The 12,082-nt window shown below is 37.3% G+C and overlaps 2 protein-coding genes across 6 annotated transcripts in view; one reads left to right on the top strand and one right to left on the bottom strand.

The window, feature by feature from the left end:
- LOC115219028 (WD repeat-containing protein 6) overlaps positions 1–4,479 on the top strand; it is an 82,725-nt gene extending 78,246 nt beyond the window's left edge. The window contains exon 25 of the mRNA XM_036508705.1: positions 4,460–4,479. The gene's annotated coding sequence lies outside the window, so the exon portion shown is untranslated. The remainder of the gene's footprint in view (positions 1–4,459) is intronic.
- LOC115219046 (nicotinamide/nicotinic acid mononucleotide adenylyltransferase 3-like) overlaps positions 1–4,908 on the bottom strand; it is a 42,493-nt gene extending 37,585 nt beyond the window's left edge. For 3 of the 5 annotated variants that reach the window (XR_005001818.1, XM_029789095.2, XM_029789096.2), the window contains exons 1-2: positions 4,771–4,908; positions 293–375 (exon numbers count right to left, since the gene is read on the bottom strand). Coding sequence is in view for 4 of the 5 variants with exons in the window: in XM_029789095.2 (XP_029644955.1) it covers positions 293–375; positions 4,771–4,865 (178 nt within the window). In the remaining variant the exon portion in view is untranslated. Of the gene's footprint in view, positions 1–292; positions 376–846; positions 1,008–4,770 lie in introns of those variants that run through there. The other 2 variants (XM_029789097.2, XM_036508709.1) reach the window with 2 other exon arrangements.
- Between the last annotated feature and the right edge of the window lie 7,174 nt (positions 4,909–12,082).

Below are 12,082 nucleotides of genomic sequence, written 5' to 3'. Positions count from 1 at the left end.
GTCCGAGATCCTAAAAGTTTTGGCGGCTCCCGAAATAATGACAAGAAAAGTTGATCTCAGTGAATTTGAACTCTGGGCGCAGAGAATCGGAACATACTTTCCGATGTCACAGGACAGCTTTCTATTATTTCGTATTATATAACAATAAAGAGAAATATAAAATATATTCCCGTGCGCAGTATAGATACAGAAACAACATACATTTCGCCCCTTAAATTCCGGTTTCTTTCTAATTTTACTTTCATTTTAAATAATTGTAAATAATATATAAAATAACAAAGCATTTTCTTACCAAACATTCGTAAGTGCATATTGGTTATCGGATTGTAGGAACCACAGCTTAGCAAAACAACTTGAGGCATCTTCGTTCTGTACCTAATTCACAAACAAGAGGAATACATACATATATATATATATATATATATATATATATATATATATATATATATATATATATATATTATAGATAGAGAGAGGGACCTTAAATTTCGATTACAAGAAACCTTACTTTACATTAATCGTGACATATAAATTTATGTGATTGGTACAACTAACTTTACAAGTCAGTGAAAAGAATATATTTAGAGAGTTGGGCATAGTTTCCGAGAGTTGAGAATACTTAATTTCAGCTGCGATAAATTCAAAGAAACTTCAAATTTTTTTTTTTTTTTTTTCTCTAGTTTCAGCTTAGAGTTACAGGGTATTGCAAAATGACCTGACTGATTTGTAGGTTTTAATAAAATCGAAATAGAGAAAAGAAGGGGAAAAAATGTTATTAAACCTACAAAGATGTCAAATCATTTTGTCCCACCCTGAATACACACGTAAACACGAGGATGTACGTACGACCTAGAAAATCAATTCACTCACTGTTTGTAGAACTACTTCAAGCGACAAATTATCTGTTAAACCTGAACAGGAGAAAACGGAAGACTGAAAACTAGAAATGGAATACAGTGGTGTGTAATGGATTTCTTGGAAATTTACCGAACATAGTTTTACTTTTGGTACCGAGAAGTTTGGCAGGAGTTAGCTCTCTTAGACGTAAGCCCCCCCCCCCACACACACACACACAGTGTTTGAGAAGAAATAAAAAATAAGAGCTGCCAAACTTGAGGAGGGGGCGGGGAATTCATATGGATATGAAGTGTGAGGAGGAAAACTACCATTTTTCTGAAAGTTATGAGGAAACAAAGTCTGGGAACTGCACACTTCTGTGTGTGTGTATATATTACTCAAAGAAATTCCAACTTCTATTTACAATCTGATAATAATATAACATAATGAAATGATAGAATATTAAAAGTCCATTCATTAAACTATGCAATTTTCAGGTTCATGTAGCAGTGGTGACGGTTGTGTTTTACAATTTACAACTGTAGGGAGATGCCTAAAATATGTGCCTTAAATACATTTGTATAGGCTCCAGAATGTTAATTTTGCAAACTGTATTCTGACCATATATATATATATATATATATATATACACACACATACATATATATATTTATATACGCAAACATACACAGAGGCAATAACAGAGGAATTCAAGACAGGTTGCCCCTGGGAGCTCCTCTATGCTGACGACCTTGCTCTAATTGCTGAGTCACTATCAGAACTAGAGGAGAAGTTTCAAGTGTGGAAACAAGGATTAGAATCGAAGGGCCTTAGAATCAACCTAGCTAAAACCAAAGTCCTAATAAGTAGGAAGACAGGCAAACCACAAATCCCTTCAGGTAGATGGCCCTAAAGACGTAGGTAGAAACTCTATAAGATGCACCAAGTGTAAGCTATGGACACATAAGAGGTGCAGCAATAGTTTTTGCATGTGGCAGATGCTCAGCAGCAATAAATACTGAAAATGGGCAGAGAACAACTTTCGCCACATTCCAGGAAGAAAAACTAGAAGTAGTTGATAGCTGGGGAGGGTGCGCTGAAAGTGTAGCTGCTAGAATAAGAATAGCCTGGGCTAAGTTCAGAGAGCTCTTACCTCTACTGGTGACAAAGGGCCTCTCGCTCAGAGTAAAAGGTAGACTGTATGACACATGTGTACGAACAGCCATGCTACATGGCAGTGAAACATGGGCTGTGATTGCTGAGGACATGCGTAAGCTCGCAAGGAATGAAGCCAGCATGCTCCGACGATGGATGTGTAATGTCAGTGTGCATACTCGACAGAGTGTTAGTACCTTGAGAGAAAAGTTGGACCTAAGAAGCATCAGATGTGGTGTGTAAGAGAGACGACTACGCTGGTATGGCCATGTGGCGAGAATGGATGTGGATAGCTGTGTGAAAAAGTGTCACACACTAGCGGTTGAACGATGATGATCACACACATATATATATATATATACACTTGTATAATATACACACATATATATTTATCAATATTTAGCAGAAGTAACAGAGTGAACCCATGCGTTTTGTACAATGACACTTTGATAAGTGCCAATGCACGAAACTCTCAGCCCTTGAGTCACTCTCTTGCTTCTGCTGAATAAAAATAAAAATATACTCATGTTTTCAGTTCTAGTTATGCTGCTTGCATCACCATACCCATGTATGTGTATATATATATATATATATATATAAACGTTTTGGTTGTTTTGCTAAATTTTTCTTGAGAACATTTCTTAGTGGTTAGACCATAGCGGATCTATTTCTAGCATTAGGGTGTCCATATAGTGGTTTCCCTGTAATATGTATATAATACAATTTTACTGAACCTTCAGTTTTTTTATATGCTAGACCACTGGTGTGAAATAGATGTTAATTAAATTAATATCTAATTTCTCACCCTCATTTTAATTTATATATATATAGGAGTGGCTGTGTGGTAAGTAGCTTGCTAAACAACCACATGGTTCCAGGTTCAGTCCCACTGCGTGGCATCTTGGGCAAGTGTCTTCTGCTATAGCCCCGGGCCAACCAATGCCTTGTGAGTGGATCTGGTAGACGGAAACTGAAAGAAGCCTGTCGTATGTATATGTATGTGTGTGTGTTTGTGTTTGTCCCCCTAGCATTGCTTGACAACCGATGCTGGTGTGTTTACATCCCCATCACTTAGCGGTTCGGCAAAAGAGACTGATAGAATAAGTACTGGGCTTACAAAGAATAAGTCCCGGGGTCAATTTGCTCGACTAAAGGCGGTGCTCCAGCATGGCCGCAATCAAATGACTGAAACAAGTAAGAGTAAAAGAGAGTAAAGAGTATATACATGGGTATGGTGATGCAAGCAGCATAAATAAAACTGAAAACATGAGTATGTACCCACATATATACACCTATTCAGGCACACATGCAGAAATCCAGTCCATTTAACATTCCAATAATATATAAAAATTTTATAGGAAAGAAATTTACTTTCCAACTAGATGGTTCCAGGTTCAGTCCCACTGCATGGCACCTTGGGCAAGTGTCTTCTACTATATAGTCTTTGGCCAACCAAAGCTTCTTCAGTGGATTTGGTAAAGGGAAACTGAAGGAAGCCTGTCGTATATATAGATGTGCATATGTTTTTGTATCTGAGTTTGTCCCCTCCCACCACTTGACAACCAGTGTTGGTGTGTTTACATCCCAGTAACTTGAAAGTTCAGCAAAAGTGGCCAATAAGAATAAATACCAGGTTTGATTGATTGATTCAACTAAAATGCTTCAAGACAGTGCCCCAGCATGGCCACAGTCCAATAACTGATACAACTAAAAGATAAAAAGATCTATACCATTTTGTTCTGATATATTTTTTAAATATTTTTCTTATATTCTTATATATACATACATGTGTATATAGCATAATTTTTGTCAGTGAACAGGCTGCAGTTTCGAGCAATGAAAACTTTGACACCAAAGGACAAAAATGTTTAAGTGAAGTTGAGGTATATAATTTTTTATATACATCAACCGCTTTACAATGTATTGAGTGCATTAGAGGTGTAAACTATGGTTAAGTGAACAGAGAAGCGACGGTACGATTCCGACTCACCAAGGTCATTGTTATCATTATTTTTAAAAACATAAATTGTTGAGGACGAGTTGGGGCACCTATAGAATCAGAAATTATTAATGAACGAAAAACCTTAATTTCTTCAGATGAGTATGTTTGAAACAACAATGGTAACGATACTGAAGTTTGGGCGGGATGAGCAATCTTTTGCCTGCTTCCCCCGTTTTTTCTCTCCCAGATTTATGTTTTAAAGAATTACGTCTATTTTTTAAAAATTATCGTCTGAAATGCTGAAAAAGGTATTGAAATGAAAACCAAAACAAGAAAATTATGGGAAAACGAAGTACATACCATATATATAAATATATATATATATATATATATATATATATATATATATATATATATAGCGTGTGTGTTTGCAGAATCGTAATCTACGACGCTTGAAGTATATACTTCTGAAGAAATTAGGAGTTTTGACTCAATAGTTAATTTCCAATTCAATTCTTTTGACAGGGCAAAAAGTTCTGAAGGTGGAAGCAGGGCCTAGAATCGAAAAACCTAAAAGTTTTAGAAGGAAAAAGAATGAGAATAATATCCACCCTGGTCACCTGTAGACGAAATGACTAAAGGGAATACGTGTACCAAGAGAGAAGCGGGGTGGGCAGCAGATGGAAACCCACAAATAACCGGACCTTACAAGGATCTGTAAAAGTTAAGGGTATGGCTCACTTGCTTACAATACACCAATAATTAAACTGAAGGACGCTGTCATTTGATGTCAATGGCCAACAAGTTGACAATGTCTGTTTAAATGATGGGCTTACATAGTTTTTATATGACGTTTCGCATTGACAGTGGTCGAACAGAAGTGCCGGACTGCCGTGGCCATGTTCGCTCCAAGCTGGGGTACTTTAGCCATTGCAGAGCTGTCACGAACAATAATACAGTTGTTAATTCGTACTTTCGTATTCAAATGCGTTTTATTTTATTATTTTTTTTTGTTTTCTATTAAATTATATTTTAAAGCAGATTTATATAATTAAATTTGCTTTAAATTGCATTTGTGAAAAGAATAAACTTTTAAAAAAGTTTGCAACATTCAGCTTAAAAGACGGTGTCTTGGCAAATGTAGTAAACTATTTACTTTTAATCTCTTTACGTGTTGTAATCTTGTTAGTATTAGCAATATTCCACTGCGTTTTTATTACAAATTAACTTAAACCAGATTAATTAATCAGTATTTTCGACCATAAATGAAACTGTTAGATTACGTTTAAGTAACTTAACCAGATGTGACGGGTGGGGAATACGAAACTATTGCTCCGATCCCAAGCCATCGGTTACCGTGACAATTATGGCGGGCGTCAGTTCCGCTTCTAAGTCAGCGACGACGTCAATTGATAGAACCCTGGAAAACAAGATAACTACATTATTGAATCAATTAAATTTCACTTACGATGAGACTATACCGAAACCAGACAATAATTTATTTAAAAGATTTCCAGAAATTATAGGAATACTTCAACAATTAAAGCAGTATTTATCAGAGAAGTCTAATGATAGTTCGTTATTCTCGGACGACATGAAAAATATCTATCGCTTGTTAGACTGTTTGACTCAGGTAAATAGTTTAACGTTACATTCAGACATCAATCGACTTATAATGGAGTGTATTTTAAATACATATGACTTTGGTTATGTCCTACCTACAGGAATACGAACCAATCCGTGGGTCATCTCAAAACTTCGAAACTGCTTAATGAATGTCGATGCCGAAGGAAAATATCTTCATGATCAACTTGGCTTGCATACCGAATTAATATGCAACAAGGCCATAACAGTGTTAAGACAGTATATTATGGACCTTAAGATAAGCACTGATACTGTTAATGGTACACCTCTCCCCAGTGGCATAGTCATGTCTTCTGACAGTCTTTCTGACGTTTGCTCGGTATTGATTTATCTCTTGCACAATTCGCAGCAACCACGCCTTCAGACTTTGGTTGATGCATTCATGGACTATCTTTCAACACAGCCTTGTTCGGGTGTCGTTTTAGACTTTTACCAAAGCTTGGATAGTTTAGAATCGAGTATATATACGGGTAGCCGCGTATCTACTAATCCGCCTTCTCCCGGGTACCTAAGCTTCTACAGTCAGTATAGATTATGGATCAGTCATATGCCTAGTTTAGAACGAGAAATCTTGTTGTTGATCCGCGCAAGCTTGGATTGGTGTTACTGTAGGAAACACGTGGAGAGAATAATAAATTCCAGACAACTTCCCAAAGCCTGTGCTGAGGATACACAATTATTTTTGGAAACTTCGAATGTATTCCACTCTGTCGTTAAGAATATGATAGCTGTGGACGAGAAAAACAGTACAGTGAGAAGACATTGCGGTGGTGGGGCCAGCATTTTCAATGTATTGTCTGTTTTCTATGACTGTGTTCATCGACACACAACAGAATACAGCTCTAGAGAAGATTCCATATCACTTTATTGCTTGTACCCTTCATTTCTTCATGAAATACTTAAACAGTATATTTTGATTCCTTACCAGGACGTATCAGAATGTGTTCAAAATATGAAGTCTTTCTTCCAGCAAACAGAAATCTGGAGGTGTGCTGGATTCGATCTTGTTCACGTTTGGTTTCAGACACAGCACTTCCGTTTGAAATTTATAGCTTATCTATTGAAACATAGTTTCACTGTACCAGAAGCTAACCTAGAGGCTTGGTTAATCACTTTGCTGTGGTTCTACAGAGCTGACCTTAGTTCATCACACTATGAAGACACAAAGAATATCCTCCATGGGTTTATTAAAGAAATCAGGCTGATATTTCATCAGTACAGCCCCACGTGGGATCAAGTCAAGCACATCTTACCAGTGACTGTTAATCTTCATCCTGAGTTCATCTTTGTCAAATCAGTCGTTGATAGTCTGTTGTTAACCTTTGTGCTTTACAGCAAGGTCGACCTCAGTTTTGTAGACAGCGTTCTGCAATTCATTACAGACGACAAGGGAGATCATTCCATCCATTCATACCTGGTTCTTCTCTTATCAGCTGAAATCTTGTTACAGTTTGAACCCAGCAATAGTTCATTAGCCATTCGAAGTAGATATGTAAGTCTAATCAAACACTATCAATCCAAGTTGAAAGATGATCAGCAGGATAACTTTCATTACAGCAACCATTTGACAACAGAAACTCAACAGATTTGGGTTGGATGTGAAGATGTCATCAAAGATTATTCATAAACTTTGGTCCTGGACTGGTCATGTAGAATATAGTGTTCTGTCCAGAAGCACAACAAATCAACAACCGGTGTCTATTATATTTCCCAGAGCCTCCAAGGCTGGTGGAACCAGGTAACCCTCAAACTAGACACTTGGACTGAATACTCGTCACAGAGTGGTCCCTGCTAAAGGTTCACAATGGCCAGGTGGTGGAGTTGTGCAGCTTGGTGATGTATTAAGTTTATCACTCAATAATGAGAATGCTCCTTTAAGCAGGCTTCCACACAGTTCCATCTCACTGACAAATACCTCTCACAAGGTATTTATCAGTTCAAGGCTACGATTGAAAACATTTGCTCAAGATGCCATGCAATGGAATTGATCCTGAGACTACGTAATCACAAAGCGATCTTCTTCATCACACAGCCATGCTTGTAGCTAGTGACATAAATGAGAGACGAAAATCCTAAATATGTTTTTTAAATTTCTAATACACATTTGATTCCTGTTGAAAAACCTACAGGTGGAACCTTAAATAAAACTGTTTTATATAATAATTCTTTATTTCAATTGTTTATAATTCTTCATTGGTTTCAGCTCTTACGCAGAGTAGTGAGAACTCCTTTATCTTGCATGGTACAAAGCAACCCCACTACAGCTGGTGCCTGCATAAACTCAACCAGGAGACTGTACAATCGCCAGTGAGTAAGAGAAGAGAAAGGGTCAACAAGACACTTTACTTGGATATCACCATCTCTCTAGTGACACAAGAAAATGTACCCACTACACTCTAAAGTGTGAGATTGAGAGGACTTGATGAGGACACGACTATCTCTCTTTTGTTGGGGTCATGATAAGATGTACTCAGGGCACTTTGCAGGGTGGTTGGTGTTAGGAAGGGCATCTAGTGGAGGCGTGTGGCTTATTGGTTAGGGTGTTGAACTCGTGATCGTAAGGTTGTGGTTTTGATTCCTGGACTGGGCAATGCGTTGTGTTCTTGAGCAAAACACTTCATTTCACATTGCTCCAGTCCACTCAGCTGGCAAAAATGAGTAATCCTGTGACGAAACACCGTCCCGTCCAGGTGGGGAATTTCTACGCCACTGAAACTGAGAAACCGGCCCTTATGAGCCTAGCATGGCTCGAGAAGGAACATTACTTACTTCTAAGGGCATCTAGCTGTAAAAAGCCAAAATGAAACACAAGATGTGGACCTCTGATTCATCCTGGAGAGCAATATCTCCAAACTGGATTTAACTTGGACCATGACAATCTATCTAACCATGCAATCATGGAAATGCCATGTAAATTAATGAATATACAAACACACACAGCGTTATCATCATTTAATGACTGTTTTCCTTGTTGGCATGTGTTGGGCAGTTTGACAGGAACCAACAAGTGAGAAGACTGTCCTTGGCTTCACTGTCTGCTTCGACATGGTTTCTACAGCCAGATGCCCCCTTTCTAACGCAAGAAAAACATGCTATTCAGTTTTGTGTTTTTCAGCCCTTTTCATTGTTTTATATTTTCACATTATTCCGTGTATGTCTGAGAATGGTAAGTTATTCTTTTGTTGGCCACCATCTTTGTGAACCAGGATGATTCACTGGTTGTGAAAATTAAGCTTAGTGTTAATCTTGTTTTTAAAAACAAACTATGTCCACAAGGCAAAATTGGTGCAGGCATGACTGTATGGTAAGAAGTTGCACCTTGAGCAAGTATCTCCTACTATCATTGCCTTGGGATGGAAACTGAAAGAGAACAACTAAATAGAGAAAGTGGGGCAGAAAGACCAAGAATTAACATGAAAATATCTGAAATAGTGTTCACTGAACTCAGCTGAAATTCCTGCTATTAAGGGACGGGGTAACAGCCCCTGAAACTGCTCCACTGTGGACAATTGATGACATCATCCCCAGGTAGAAATAAAGAAAGGGAATAACAAATCACTTTGGGTTTGGCATGTCCTCTCTTTTATCTTTTACATGTCTCGGTTATTAGACTGTGGCCATGCTGGGACAGCACCATGAAAAATTTTAGTTGAACTCAATCCCAGCACTTATTCTATCAGTCTCTTGTGTTGAACTGCTAAGTTTCAGGGATGTAAACAAACCAACACCTAATGTCAATCAGTGGGGGTGGTCAATCACACACACACAATGCATACCATAATTCCTCGAGTATAGTCCACATTTTTTCCCCAAAACTTAAAGGTCAAAATCCCTAGTGCATACTATATACGAGGTTAAAAATGAAAAATATTTTCTAAGCAATGTCAGAGTCTCTATTTTCTGCCCGGCAATGTTTATTCAGACTCATTTTGTGATGTCGGGCGCAAAAATATCTTATATAGTTATATCATATGCTGAAGAGCATGGTAATAGGGCTGCCGGAAGAAAATTTGATGTTGATGAAAACAATGTCAGGTTATGGAGAAAAAATAAAGACGATATTAAACGGATGCCAAAGATAAAGAAGGCAATAATAAAGGATGTTACCGTATACATTTTTACAAACCAAACACATTATATAGACCTCCTTGAATCAAGTTAGAGAAGGGGTGCATATTATACACAAGGCTGAGGTTTTTCAGAGATATAGCTCCCTAAAAATCCCCTGCGTATTATACTCAAGTATTTAAGGTATATAAAAAAAAAGCTGACAGAATGGACTCTAAGAGGCCACAAAACAAATGGATGTTCGTTGTGTGTGTGTATAATAGCAACAGCACTGCCCTAGATACATGTGTAGCAGACACCTGTAATGTTGGTCTTCAGTTTTATACTGGGTTAGCAAGCTAAAATGAAAGGGATTTGTGATTGTGTAAGAGGAGGGGTTGGCACAATGCAAAAACAATAAAACAAAATTATTTGATGAAATAATTACAAAAACAACTTTATTGCTGTAGATTTTTTTTAAATATATTTTATTAACAGAACTCTGAACTGATAACAGGTAGCAAAACAGTCTTAAATACATCTTTCTAGAATATTCTGGGTGAACAACATAATAATAATAATAATAATCAATGGTAATAGAAGTAATAATATAATTATAATAATAATAACAATAATAATCATGATCATAATGGTAATGTATTCTTACATACGCATGAAGCAGGTGAATTTTTTTTATTTTTCAAAGGGAGGGAAGGTGGGAGTTGTGGCATTCATACCTTTCCCAATGGTATTAGTAACATTTAGTGAAGTGAAGAAGATCCAGTCAGGAATTGAAAGCAACTAACATAGGTCTAGCTTTACTACACTATGTTACCTGCAACAACAATAACAACAATAGTTTTCTTATAATAATAATCATAATCATAAACGATGACATACAGAGGTTGGAGGCCGGGGAATTTTAGTTTTGTTTTATATTTTTGAAAGGGTGTTGGGGATGAGTGTAAGATAATGTGAAGGAGATGCCTTTCTCAAGGAAGCGACGATGAGAGAAGGTTTTCAAATGTGTTTGGGAATATAACTGAGAACAAACTGTCACATCACAGCACACACTTTAAACAACAACAACAATAATAATAATAATAATAATAATAATCATGGTGATTTCTTGGTGACGGCCATTCATTAATTGCTTCCTTTTCCCAGTTCTTGACTGGTTTCTTAATTTTATATACTGTGGGCAGGATTTGAACTCAGAACGTGCAAGTGTGAATCTAAATACTATAAAACATTTGGTATGATGCTCTGTCACTGCCCTAGCAGTGGGAATAATGATGGTGATGATGTCTAGCTTCGGCGCAAATGTTGCAGAGCAGAGGACATTGTTACATAAAGTGACCACAATGTATAACTGGTACTTATTCTACGGTTTCCAGGAGGAGAATGAAATTAAAGCATTCAGCCACATTGAAGTGAAGGAGGAAGAAGTACAACCTGGACCTCAAAATATGACTGGTATCTAGTTTTATAGACTTAAAGATAAGCCAAGTTGCCTTCAGCAGAATTTAAATTTTGAACAAAGAAATATAACAACAGTAAAGTGAATCCATCTCCCATTTTAAAGACACTCCCATCTGACCACCCTTGACCGCTCTGTGTTGTCAGGCCTCTAGACCAAGGGAAACATTTTTGTTTCCTCTCTCACCAGAGTCCCAGAAGAGCAGCGAATTGAACTTGTAACAATAATATAGCCAATCTAGTAATCATTTGTTTATATACCCCACCTCACACACACACTATGACTTATTAATAATAATAATAATAAAGATAATTGTTACTTCTAACATTAGAAATTTAGGGTGGTGGATAATCATATTAACCCTAACATCTCCCCGTATTTTATTTTATCAACCCAAGAGGGAAGACAAGCAAAGTTTATCGTTGCAGGATTTGAATTCTGAATGTGAAGGGCTTCAGGTAAATCCTGCAAAACATTTTGTCCAAAGACACCAACGATTCTATCTTTCCACAAGGACAGCAATTTTTGAAAAGAGAAGCTTTGTTGATGAAATTGACCTCAGTATGTGACTGGTACCTGATTTTATTGATCCTGGAAGGGCGAAAAGCAAAGTTGACTGGGGTGAGATTTCAACAAATATGCAAGATGCATTGGCTGTGGTTAGAAGTTTGCTTCCTAACTACATGGTTCCAGGTTCAGACCCAATTTATTGCACCTTGGACAAGTGTCTTATACTATAATCTTGGGCCAACCAAAGCCTTGTGAGTGGATTTGGTAGATGGAAACTAAAAGAAACCCATCGTGTATATATATATATATATATTCTTATGTCTGTGTTCCCCCCCCCCCCCACTACTACCACTTGACAATTGATGTGGGTATTTATGTCCCTCATAACTTAGCGGTTCAGCAAAAGAGACTGACAGAATAAGTACCAGGCTTGAAAAAAAAAATAGTACCAGGGCTGATTCGTTAGA

The sequence above is a fragment of the Octopus sinensis genome, linkage group LG14 (assembly GCF_006345805.1).
Source record: "Octopus sinensis linkage group LG14, ASM634580v1, whole genome shotgun sequence".
Taxonomy (NCBI): Eukaryota; Metazoa; Mollusca; class Cephalopoda; order Octopoda; family Octopodidae; genus Octopus; species Octopus sinensis.
Note: the sequence above shows the minus strand (reverse complement) of the source record. Positions and strands in the feature narration are given on the sequence as shown.